Source organism: Labrus mixtus, chromosome 13 (assembly GCF_963584025.1).
Source record: "Labrus mixtus chromosome 13, fLabMix1.1, whole genome shotgun sequence".
NCBI lineage: Eukaryota > Metazoa > Chordata > Actinopteri > Labriformes > Labridae > Labrus > Labrus mixtus.
Window position 1 is genome coordinate 16,251,541 of NC_083624.1, and position 13,624 is coordinate 16,265,164.

The 13,624-nt window shown below is 40.6% G+C and overlaps 1 protein-coding gene across 7 annotated transcripts in view; it reads right to left on the reverse strand.

Annotated features, from left to right (window-relative positions):
- tns1b (tensin 1b) overlaps positions 1–13,624 on the reverse strand; it is a 175,481-nt gene that overhangs the window by 65,194 nt on the left and 96,663 nt on the right. For all 7 annotated transcript variants that reach the window (XM_061053881.1, XM_061053880.1, XM_061053879.1 and 4 more), the window contains one exon: positions 10,902–10,940. In XM_061053881.1, the coding sequence (XP_060909864.1) occupies positions 10,902–10,940 (39 nt within the window). The remainder of the gene's footprint in view (positions 1–10,901; positions 10,941–13,624) is intronic.

Here is a 13,624-nt window from a genome sequence, read left to right on the forward strand (position 1 = left end):
AAAATCACCGCTTTGGGTGTGCGAGTGTGGGTGTGAGACGAGGAGAGGGAGACAGAGTGAGAGAGTGTGTTACTCTGAGAGGAAACAGACGGCACTGATTGTGAGTTTTGGAGGGATTCAGTGTTTACATTCAGTCAGTGTGCTGAGGATGCAACAATTGATTCTGAAAGCAAATTACAGAAAACCTTCATTACTTTAGTTGTGTTACACTTTCCTTAAAGATCTGATATTCTGAAACCTGGGCTGTATCAGAGCCTAAATGAGAGATACAAAACAGTTTTGGTAGATTGCTTAAGCCGGCAGCCACAGGTTACTGTAATGCCTGAACCATAGTCCTTTGGGGCGATGGCACCCAAACAGTTTCTCGAAGGACGGGCATATTGTAAGAAATGTCATCTCACACTGGACAAGTGAATAATTTATGACACACAAACAAAGCTCATAAATGATGTGCTTGCAATCAGGAAATAAAGTCCTGAATGTTGGGAAATCTCCTCATAGATCTGCGTTCACTGTGCAAGGGATGAAGTCATACGACTGAAATCACACGCCGTCTGCCCGGCCTGTTATAGCTTGACAGGCGGGAGTATTCATACAACTGACCAACAACCTTACAGAGGTTATCACTACAGATATGGAGACATGTTTGTTAGGGTAAGATCCTTTTATCACACCAGAAACAGCCAGATACATGAATCTGATCGCCGCCACCAGACTCCCTTGACTTAATCACTGCTTGTCCGAAGCTACCGCTAAAAAAAACAGTTTAATTTGTTAATGTTCTTCTTTTGTTTTGGGATTCAAAAGACACACAATTAAACCAAACTGACCAGCCATGACAGTTGTATAATACAGCATCCCCCATGTCCTGCAGGGTAAAATGTTTTGGTCAATGGAGTCTAGTGGCTGTGAAGAAGACGACGTAGAGGCTGTTCTGTTAAAAAATACTTTGTCTCTTACAAAATGCTCCACTAGGAGCTGCCAGGAGTCCTTTCACAAATGTTGATCAGAGTTCTGCACTTTAAGTGGATTTACTTTGATTGAGCAAATTTGTCCAAAAAATTACAGCCATTACAGCTGGTGTGGCTGCAGGCGGCGGTTACAGGAGCAATTCCAAAACGTTAACCATCATTCTCCTTTAAGTGATACTATTAATATGTATGCTCCCTTGTGTCTGATTGGCTCTGCTGTTGTTAAGTAAACACTTTAGTCTATATGAATATGTGTGTCAGACTGAGGGTGTGTGCTGAGAGCCACTCACCCTTTCCTCTCTTCCACACCTCTCTCTCTCTCCCTCTCCCTCCCTCCGCCCTGGTACATTTTTAGGACACTTGCTTTCTTTGGAAACTTAAACACACAGCACACTGGCAGCAGAGTGGCTTCGTAGCAGCTCTACTCCTCTGTTAACACTGCTGCCTTTTGGACTAAAGCCCACACTGAGAGCTTAACAGTCTTAGATTGCTTCACTTATATTCTAACTAAGCTGCTTGAATGATGCAGAGACTTTGAAGGGAATTTAGTGAAAAAAGAACTACTACTACTACATGTGCAATCCCAAGCTATCTTCACTATCATTGTTTGCAGGCTATGAACCCTCCCTCCTCCTCCCCCCCCCCCCCCCCCCCCCCCCCCCCCAGGCCAGACTGTAACACGCTCCTTTGAATAATCCCCCAAAATACCATTAGAGGAAAGAAACAATAACAAACAGTGATTGTTGCTTCTGAGATGTGATTTCCTGTTGTGATTTCCGCCTCATATTAAATAGCAGAAAAAAATAAATTCCAATCCTGTTTTGATTGGCCAGGAGAAACAGCTGTTTGTGGTTACAATAACTGAACAGTTGGGCCTCAGGTGAACTGATACAAACTGGAATAACCTTAAACTACCTCCTTCTGTTTGTCTCTGTGATGGACACCTGTGGAGGCTGCTGGCCAAAATGCACAACAGTGCCTTCTAGTGGGAATAAACAAAAACTGCAGGCATTGACACTGGACACAATGATGGGTTTACCTCAGTGATTCCCAAAGTGGTGCCTGCGCCCCCTTGGGGGTAAATGTAAGGCTGTCGCAACTGCTCCAACGAAGACAGACCAATATGATGAGTCATATTTACAGTTGGTAATGAAGAGAGCCAGGCTCCTCTATTTGAAACATTCGACCCGTGAGGTAGATTATTCTGCAGTTGCCTAAATCAACACAAATACAAATCAAAGCAGGACATCGCAAATTAACTAAGAGTGGCAGTCTCACAGACTTATGAAGATCTGTGGTACACAACAAGACCACGATAGCAGAAATGATAGCAGGACAGGAAGTATAAACTTTTAATTGTTTCCTCTTTAAAAGCTAGTTGTTAGTCGATCGATATATGCTTATTTGTCGATGGTGAGGAGTGGGGGGATTTGAAAATGTTTTCATCTGCAAAGGGAGAATGTTTGGAGTCCACTGGTTTAACCAGGAGCGTCTGTCCTTCACAATAAAACTCATTCAGACACTGAAGCTTTGAAAACAGGTAAACTTATAGAATCCCTCTGAGACAATCAAAGTCAATTAAACGTTGAAATGATTCCCATTTCTAGACTGACATTCTTTAGTTTTGCTCGCTTTAGATTGATCAAATCAAAGCTGAATGTGTTTGTTCGCCTTGAAAAGTAAAGTAACATCACAGCTGTTTGGCGAAACTCCGAACAAATACTCCAAGAAGGAAACTCTATCAGCTGCCTAAAAAGGAAATCCTGCTTCACTAAAGGCAATCTTGAGCCAATTCCAACCTATTACTTGACTTTAAGTTCGTCACATACAATATAGAACCTTGATGTTTAAATATAAAGAGCATTCATTGATCACCTGTTATCACCTGCAAAGTCGGCTATCACTGCAGCTTTCAGTTTTCTCCTCTCTCATGCAAAATCACATCATAGACATATATGCATGTATTTTTAAATTGTTATAATTTTAATAGCCCCATATTGATTTATTAAGCAACATGGCAAATGTCTACAAAATCTTATGAAATACTCAAACTGCTGTTCAACACAATAAATGTTCCTTCATTGTGTAGAAATCTGTAAATCCTCTATGTGTTCTTTACAACATGATGCCGCTAAAGAGTGATAAACGATTCATCATCAGTCTCAAAAGCACACACAAACACACTCACACAGAAATACACACACACACACACACACACACACACACACAGAAATACACACACACACACACACACTCACACAGAAATACACACACACACACACACACACACACACACACACACACACACACACACACACACACACACACACACACACACACACACACACACACACACACACACACACACACACCGCACCCATACAGCTGTTCCACTCTCATGCTCTGTGCTCCTTCATCTGCAGCGTTCACACAGCCATGTCCCACATATGTAAACACTGTGCTGAGGAAGGAGGGGCTGTGTATGTTGGTGTGCATCCCAGGGTTAAAGTTAAGGTTGGAGTATGTGTGTGTGTGTGTGTGTGTGTGTGTGTGTATGTGTGTGTGTGTGTGTGCCTATTTTTGTTCCCAACCCCTCGGGGCAGGATGAAGGGGGGTTTGCGTAATTCCAGGGATCCCTGAGGTCCAGAGGAGAGGAGAGTGGACGGTCCTCTCTGTGGGAAAAACCCCTGAGCAGAGAGTGACCCTGAAGCACCTCTGACTCCTGTGTGTTTCTCACCCGCCTGTCCCAGCTCCTTCTGATACGGACCCCCTCATCCGCCGCTCGCTCTGTTATGTAACACAAAGCCTTTTCCAACATGTGAGAGAGCAGGGAGGAATCTGCCAAATATTTTTACTCTTGCGCGGTGTGTGTATTTGTGTGTGTGTGTGTGTGTGTGTGTGTGTGTGTCTTCTCAGTCACACCCACAATTGCGCACACACCTTATTCGTGTTGTTCTCTCTCCTAAACTCTTAATATTTCAACTCTTTCATATGTCCCTATATGGCAATTACACAAACATTGTGAAAATAAACCGAAAAATGAAAGAAGCTATTGTGCAACGTATCCAGACGACTTACCCTCATCATCATCTACATTTTTTTTCTTGACTCAACTTCTCATGCATATGAATGATGAATTGCTCAGTAGATTATAGAAAAATTGGCCCATTACTTTTAATATTAGAAAAGTATGCATGAATGTAGTTCAAAACCCTGGCTACACAACAGATGTCAGTCAGTATCTTCCAAAATGCTTATGCTTATAATTCCTGAGACTTATCTGTCGGGAAGTTGTTGTTAAGGTCAAGAAGAAAGGCCTAATTCAGTCCAATGCATGCAGCTGTTTAGCTGTAATGGTCTACATCATTGGTGCTCAACCAGGGGTCTGGGCCCTCCTAGGGGGGACGCCACAAAGCTTTGTCTGCTCTGAGGTTGTCAAACATATTGACTAAAATCCTGATAAGTGGGAAGTTTATATAACGGCCATTAGGTAGGAACAAATGTGTTTCTTCCTATTCCAATAGAATAGGAGGGGGGGGGGGGGGGGGGGTGTGTGTTCATGTCTTAGATGACTCAGCTTTTCTTAGATACAAACAGGGGGCTGGTCCCAAGGGAAAAAAGACTTGGAACCTCTGGTCTACATGATACAGACACTGCAGAGTAGACGATTTGTATAAAATGTATGCTTGATTGCACAGCCTTAAAACTTTTTTGATATACTGTATAATGTTGTTTAAAGGTATCTTGTTTAACGTGCATGTTTAAAAATTCCGGTTGTAGAATTCTGAAGCTGTCTGCAACCATACTGAGGTAGGATTCATTTGAAGGGTCCTCATTAATGCTAGCAGGTTTGTGAGGCTGTACTCAGACACAGCTATACTTCCAGCAAGAATACCAACATGCTCACACAGTGATAATGGTGCATGCTAATATTTAGTAGCTCCAACTCACACCATGTTTCTATCTTAGTTTTGCATGTTTGCAGCAGGCAGTATTTGCAAAGCCACACAAAGCAGTCATGGATTTTCCAGATGTTTGGTTTTAAACCAAATAGTTTTTTACAATGTTTGACACTTGTAAATATTTAGGATTATGGCACCAGGCTAGCTGTAATAGTTTCGTCAAAATGATTATGATTCATCCTTTGATCGAATTTGAAGGTCTGTACTTCATTCCTTGGCATTGATCGAATATTTTGCAGGACATTTCTCTCACAACCAGAAGAAAAACAGGGGGATGGGGGAATGGGGGGGTACAGTTCATCCTGCCAGTGTTGTGAATGTTTCATAGTGATCCATGAAAAAAGTTGTTCAAATATTTAAATATTGACCATAGTGGTAGACCCTCCAACCGATATTGCCATTCCAGAGCCATGCTGTTAGCAACTCAAAACGTCTTGGTTAGGTTAAAGGGAGAGATTGTGGTCACAGTTAGAGGAAACCAACAGTCTGTGTTGGCAGGAAGTCTCAAACAGCAAACCACCTTGCCAGCTGTCCTGTCCCAGTATGAGGTCCTGTGTGTATTGACGTCATGTGGCTGACTGCATTAACATCATGAGATTTCACATGCAGCAGAGAAGGTATGCCTAAAGCCTGGATGTAGCTACTAAATATCCCCACAGTCTTTTTCAGAGCAATCTGATGTTGTTTACTAAAAGATTGCGCTACACCAAAATGCAAAGGCTGATGGGCATTCGGAGAGGAATGCAGAGGTCACTCATATTTGATAGGCCGGCATGCCTGACCATTTCGAGCGTGACTACAATCTGAGCTTATGTGTCTGTGTTTTCTAACACTGGTAAAAACACTGGCGAGCGTAAATTAAAGCTTAGCGTGCAGACAAGCGAATTGTTACAAAAGGTCATTGTGAATGGGACCCGACTTGTTTTCCCTCTCTTAAAAGAAACACCTCAGTCTGTGGGATGACTCCATAAAACAGAAGTTTACAAGCCACAGTTCACTCATATAAAGCAGCAATGTAAACTGAGAGCCCATGTTATTTTTACCCACATAAGTGTTCATATTTTATGTTTTTGATTCCAAGTGAAAAATAAACGTTGGTGTTTTTCTTATAACTTGTGTTTTTATGAACTTTTATTTCAATTTAATTTCATATAGCACTTCCAAAATGGCACTAAAGCAAAGACGCAAACCACACAAATTACAACTTTATAGAAAAGAAAAAGTAAATTTAATTTTAATTAGATGCTTTACAGTTGACCCATGAGACTGATCCCCATTTTAAAACTCACATATAGTGTTACAATGCTGGATGCCCATACTAAACGCGTGCAAAGTTTCAGCTCATGAGGCATATGTATGTTTGCGGTAATCCCAGGACAAGTCTGTAGAGGGCGCTGAACCGCTTGTTGTGCAAATCACGCAATAATTCCCCGATATGAAACCAAGAATTTCCCAAGACAGCTTCCAGCCTCAACTTCGGAACGTGAAGCGGTTTATATTTACTGTCCTCCAAGTACTGGAGAGCAGCCCTCCCCTGGCAGCCCTGCAGCGTTCTGCCCAGAGAAGAAAGTGGGCCAATCAGAAGAAAGTGTGGCCTTAAAGAGACGTATCAGGCAGAGACTCAAATTGGCGTGTCTACTGATCCCAGTATGAGATAAATAAGAAGGGTTCTTTTAGCAGCTCTACTCTACAGGTTTCACAGACTGACTTCTCTGCAGTTGAAGCCATTAAAATCTGCAACATTTTGGTAAATGAGTGATTAAATCCCTGTCGGTTCATTGATTTGTTTGGGATTGGTAGCAGGTTAACACTACGTTTGCATGTGGATCTTTGATTGTGTCACACAATACAGAATCATCTAACAAAGTAGCTTTCCCACTGGCTCTTTCTATCCTATCTCCATCTTGGCTGAAAGAGATGCCTGCAGAGAAAAAAAAATCAACCATTACATCCAATTTTTCAAAGGGCTCCCATAGGGTCTTATGTAATAAATACACATATCACAACACTGAGTTCTCATGAAGCAGACTTCAGGAACACTAACACATGACGCCATGCTCAATATTAAACATGTATTTTGTGGTCTAGTTTGCTCATTCCCAGAGAAGTGGGATCATACAGTATACTGTAACAGGAGACATGGCTGGTGCTTGTATATACAGCGTAATACAGGGCACATCGGGGAAATATGTGTGGTTCAGAACGCTGCGATAATTGGACCACATCTAGACCATCTTTGCCCTGCAGTTACTCATTACTCAGCGATGTCCTGGCCCTGCTCCCCCACTACATGAGAGCTATTAAAAAAAGAAGCTGGGTGACGTAGGTGTTTCGTGGTTTTGTGTGTGTGTGTGTGTGTGTGTGTGTGTGTGTGTGTGTGTGCTTGTGCTGGTGAGCACATGCATTCCTTATATGTTTCTGAAAGATTTTTCTTCAGATGTAAAGTCTACCTCACCAGATTACCTACTACTCCTCTTCCTCAAGCGACCTTATACCTGTTTTTGTGTTTGTGGAAAATAAACTCTTTTCCTTGCAGTGTTGGCTCAACATGAGGGCACATCTGAGGAATTCTCCCAGCATGCTTTACACCAAGCCGGGCATGTCCAAGAGTGAGGGTCTGGTTGGGGGGTGGGCACACTCTGTCGTCATCGCTGTTGGATGGGATCTTCCATCAACACATCATCAATTAAACTAAACAAGCTGCCAGCTGGCTTCACCTGCACACAGTGGGCTTTTTCATTCCAAATTCACTCTGTAAACTCGGAGTCAGTCCCTAAAAGGGTTACCTAATGTTTAAATAAGGACTAAAAATAAATCCTCATTGCACTCATTGTACTTTAAATTGCTGGTGCAGATGACTCTAGTTCATATAAAAGCTTGAATCACTACATAATGGTTAAATCCATTCAGTTCAGTTCAGATTTGTGATTTTATTAACACAACTCTCTAACTTTTTTCAGATCTCTTAAAATAACTATAAAATCTTGAATATAAGTCGCACTAGTATGTAAGACGCTGTCTGTTTTTGGAGGGCCCACATTCATTGCAAAGCACAATGAAAGAGGGCGAATGGTAAATCGCATTAGGTAGTATGCCGTGGTTTGATGGGGACCGCTGGATTTACAGTCATGATAGTGTATAGACGTGACACAGCTGTGGACGGAAAAAGAACCATATATCTCTTTCAGAATTTTATACTAGTATACTTGTCACACCAGAGTATAGGATGCAGCTTTTTAGAAAAAGAAGGTATTAAAAGTGTTTCTCCTACACAAAATGTTACGTTACTTGCGAGGCACATTCTTAAATTCAAGTCATATCTAGGATGTGTCCCTTTTTTACCTGGTTCAAAGAAGTCGAGGTTCTTAATATGACATTTAAAATGTATTATGAAAATGAATTTTATTTCTCCCTTTAATTGTTAGATTAGACGTCTTATTAGGATAGCCACCACATACTTTTTTCCAAATGGGCCTTGTAGTGAGCTTGTGTTAGTATATCTTAAATGTTAGAAATGTACTCCATCAGTTAAACATTGCACATCATAGGAAAAACTAGTTGAACTTAAAATGAAGATTCTTTTTTGACAAAGTATTAAATTCAGAACAAAAAATAATGTAATTAAATAATTATTTGCATTTTTCTGTAACTGTGTGTTGATTGGCTTAAGTCATTAAGAAAATGAACGGTTGCAATAAAAAAGAGCAAAGAGCCTCTTTTAGATGTATTCTTCTGCTTAAGTTTGCCCCACCTCGTTGAAATGTCTAGATTATCATGAGAGAAAGTTATTTCTTCCAGAGTTTTTCTCAAGCTAATTTATTAAATGTTTGACGTAGCAATCTGTCTGCACCTGAGTGGGGCAGTAAATCATGTTGGTGTCTGGCAGTAAGTGAAGGAATTCACCAAACAAGGGGCTGAGTAGAGCTGACACACTCGCTTGCAGACATGCACACTTGCACGTCCACCACACATTAACGAACACAAACAGCATCATACTGTACACTTCCTGTCACACACAGTCTCACAGAAACTGGTGACACTTAAATGACTAAAGGTAGACACATTCTGTAAACACAAGTAGTCTATTCATCTGTGTACACTAGTAATCACTGAATGCATCACAGCAGCTCAACACTCAGTGGATCATTCAAGTGCAAAAAAGAAACTTGTGTTTAGTCCCAGACTACTTCCTGTGCGACTATGTCCTCTGCATTAAATTTCCCTGTTGGCCATGTTTTTATCTGACCACAAGAGCATTGCTGGCCTTAAAAGCCATTTTCTTAACACTTTATTTGCTTCCCTATTGCTACTTTATCCACTCTCTCTGGTGGCAAAGGTATATAAAGAAATGCTTTACACCTCAGCTCGTCAGCTTTTATGAGAACTATCAGCACCTCTAATGCAGGCCCAGAGTCTCATGGGAGGCTCCCGTTGGCAAGACGAGGCAAAAAGAGAGAGATCAAATGGAGGAAGATGGCCTGAAGCTCTTATCCACTATTCTATTAAAATAGAGCAATAGATAAGACATAACAGATATGTTATGTATTCTTGTATCCTATCCAACTGTAAAAAAAAAGTGCATTCTTGTTTTAATGTGTTACATTTATCTGCATCAGCACACAGAAAATGATAAAAGGATGTTTATAGGGAGTGGACATAAAGCCACAGCGTCTACAAAGTGAAGTCATTGCACTAGTTTCTAAAAGAGCTTTCATTCTACTGACCAGCAGGGGGCAACCTAAAATATGTACTGTTAAGTGTACTACGTAAAAGGCAGTCCAAGGAGTTTGCTGGAGTTTGATTAAAGCCTATTTTTTGCCGAGGCCAATTGTTCGCCAAGCTAGCATTAATGTAAGCTGATTGCTTGGTGTTTGCTAACCATTAGCTACTCCCAATCTGAAACTTTCATGTTCAAATATGGTCACTTGAAGCTCCAAAAAACAAGATGGGTAATCTAAGAATCACAACTTTACTCCAGAAAACCAATGGGTGACGCCACGTTGGCTCTGTCCAAGTGATAAATTGTCGAGCCTGTCGGCAGAGAAGGAGCAACACACTGCAGGTTGAGTTAGTGAAGTTATGTTGACTTGTTTCTGTTATTTGTTGGATGGAACAGGTAGTGGGGGAAAGTATTTAGTAGATTCTTGCACTTTGTCCAAAGCTGCTCATTTAGAAAGTAACGAGCTCTAGAGGGCACAGAGAGCTCAGCCAATGCAGCCGCACATCCTAAACAGATGTCTTCATGTAGAAAACATCCACTGCTAAAGCATCTGCGGAGGATAATAACACATTCGTGCTTGATCACTGCAGCTTTTATGAAAGAAAAACAAGACATTTGGAGAAATATTTTCTCTGTAAGCGTATGAAAGTGCAGGGGATATTTGCTTTGGTTTGTCAATCACCCAAAACCATTTAAACACACAACATACAAGAAAGAGAAGGAGAAAATTATCTCCAAGTCTGACAGGGTTTCTGATGCCAATACCAAATAAGGCAACAGAGCAAGTGTGTTTTTTATTGCCCTTACAAAATCACATCATACCCAGACTTCTTCCCACTTTTTTCTGTTCTTTTAACCACCAAGACATCATCATGTTAGAGCAGAGTAATGACTCAGTCCTCAACTCAATCATCTCATCATTTTCAATCTGTATTAAAGCCACTGCAACCAATACTAATACTAAAAATATATATATGAAATATCTCCTTTTTTTGTTAAATGTTTAGCAACACAGAGAAAACCACTGTCACATATTGGTCTGGTTTAAGTCCAAGTTTGTCTCAGGGGGCCTCTCCATAATGGCTCATTATCTGCAACAGTACCTGCCTTGTTAGTGTATTTGATGGAGGATGTTAGTTTCAAGCCTTGTGTGCAGAAATTCTGCACCACGAAGGGGCCGATAATGCCTGCTAAGCACGTACAGCATGGGAGCAATCACTAAAACAAATAAGAAAAAGTGTTACTTACCAGCTCATAGTTTGTTGCTGGAACACAAGATGAAGACACCTAGAAACAAAATAAAAAGTGTCAGTTAAATTCTTGCTTATTTGCAATTATGTAGTAGAGCAATTTACACAGCAATTGAATTGGAATATTGTTGAATTTGATGCTTCTACTGGAGCCCGACGGATTAATCAGCCAGCCGATAATATTGGTCAATATTAGCTTAGACCATCTTGTCTTAATTAAATATCTTTTCCACAAGTGTTTGTTAATTGCTTTTGAGGGATTAACTCAATAAATGTGTTTATCTATATCTATATCTACAGATTGAAAATAGATCTAAGAAATATATCAGCCAATATTATAGTATCGGCTATCTATCTCCCTAATATCGATTTCAGTAGCGCACCCAAAAATCACATAACCGTCGGGCCCTAGCTTCTACAACAAGCTTCCTCAGACATACAGTAGGCCTTGAAATATCTATTTCCATATCAAGAAAGTGTGGGCAATTTTAAACAGTTCAATAGTAACAAACTCAATCAGGGTTATTACCTAAATTTGCAGGTTCATTTTAGGTTAATGGACAGTTTTAGCATCTTTCAGCACATTGTTTTGGTTATTCAGCCCTGAACTTTGTTTTGGTCCCTTCTTAACCTCATTTCTAGCAGCCAAATGCAGATATGTATTCAATGGAAATCCTCTGATGAACCTACTGTACAATACCTTCCCAGCACTGAACAACCACAAGATAGGTGTCTTTATGTGTATTGCACAACTGTTTGAAAAGATTTATTTTTCATCACTGCTAATAGAGCTCTGATCTAACATTGCGAGATCACACGACTGTAGTGTCAGCACAAGTTAGTCTGTGGTGGGATTGCTCCAACAGAACCCATGATCCGTCATTCCCGGGCTAATCCGATTAGCATCCGACAGTTTCCATAATTATTCCATGAGCCCGGAGCAGGAGGACTGTGGCTGATAAACAGGAAGCATATAATGATAATGGCTTCTAACTGTAGATTCAAATGAAGTGCTTCCAGATAAAGATGGCGGCTTGATGAGGGTGAAGACGAACAGGTTGTCCCTGCTGACGCTTCTTTCCTGTGCAGGTCTGTTTTCTGTCGCTTTGTTCCTGTTTCAGCATCGTTTTTCTGATGCTGGCCACAGGAAAAGTCCCTACAAATTTAATTTCCCCCAGTTAGCACCACCGTCTTCTCTGTAGATTATTTGAAGATGGTAAACATTACAGCACGGGACAGCTTTCCAGTAGGCTTTTAACTTGTGTGTACTCTTAATCTCACTTATTTTCTATCACAGAGCTGTGTCTGTTTTAGTTTTGAAAGATTACGCCCCAGGTTATCTGAACTGTTGACCTCTAAAAGCACCTTTCATCTTTGCTACTGCTCCACCACTCTCCTTATCCAGGACTAATTGTGTCATCGCAGGAACACAAGCCCTCTGCTCTATTGGGGTCTGTTTTGTGTTACTGTTGAAGGAAGCACAACATTCCTCGCCTGCCCGCGAAAATACATTAAAACTTTTTTAAGAAGTCTTGCCTTTCCAAAGTCTGATGCTTTCATCAAGTTTTTTTTTTATTTGCAGCTTTACAGAAAGTTGAACTGAAGTGAAAATGGAGCAAGACATGCTGATGCAGAACTTTAAACATTAGCATGAAATGCCAGGATACCAAGGCCTACTATGTTGGAAAATGAGGACTTAAAAAGTTGTGTAGTTTTTGTTTCAGTGCCTAAATATCTATTTCCAACATCAGTGATGTCTGCATGTTCATGCAAAAATAGAAGACATGCAATAGGGTCAATCCTATTCTAAATATAGCTAAACCATAATGTCTTGTTACTTCGAAGCTAACGTTCAGTATACATAGATTTAGATCTTTATGCAATAAAGTAATAGGGCTTCAAATATTGCTCCAGCTAACTAATTGGACAGGCCTTAATATAAACTAGCATGCCCCAAACAGATGGGTCTGTCTGATAAAGACAACTAGCTGTACAACTGAAGGGAAGTATGTTTGATTATTCCACGGTATCCCCTTCGTTTGATGCTACCGAACTAACCATTGCAATGTTAGTAAATTAATGGTAAATTGAATGGTAAATTGAATTTACCAAGATGAGAATATGTGAGTCACCATGAGTCAATAAAGTCTATCTGGAAAACAGGACAGTCAACTCTAAACAGGAAATGACCCTTTATAAGATTACATATTTGCATCCTGTTTTGCAGCAGAAGCAGCTGATACACTGATACGAAAAGGAGCCGAGCCAACATGTAATTCTCCAACACACTGACAGGCTGCTAGCCCTTCAATTATAGGGATTTCCTTTTCTTGAAACATATTGGTAATCTCATTGTAATTTGAGACAAAGCCCTTTTAAACATCTTCAACCAAATCCAGTTGCCTTTTGGATTTGTCTTTAAACTACGATGACCTTGGTGTCTGAGGACCTTTACATACACGTTTAATCGGATTGAATTATTTCTCAGTGACTGTTTTCTGTCACAGTCACCAAACATCATCTATGTATCTACAACCTACTTGGATGATCATATCCAAAAGGAATGCGTTTCTGTTTTTGAAGAATTTCGTCTGGCATGATGTCTGGAGTTGACAGGATACTGTATCTCTGTCTGGCTCAGATCGCCTCCACTACAAGTTATTCTAACCCTCCCATAACCCCCCAACATTCCCACAAACCACCTTCCTTCACCAGCATCCT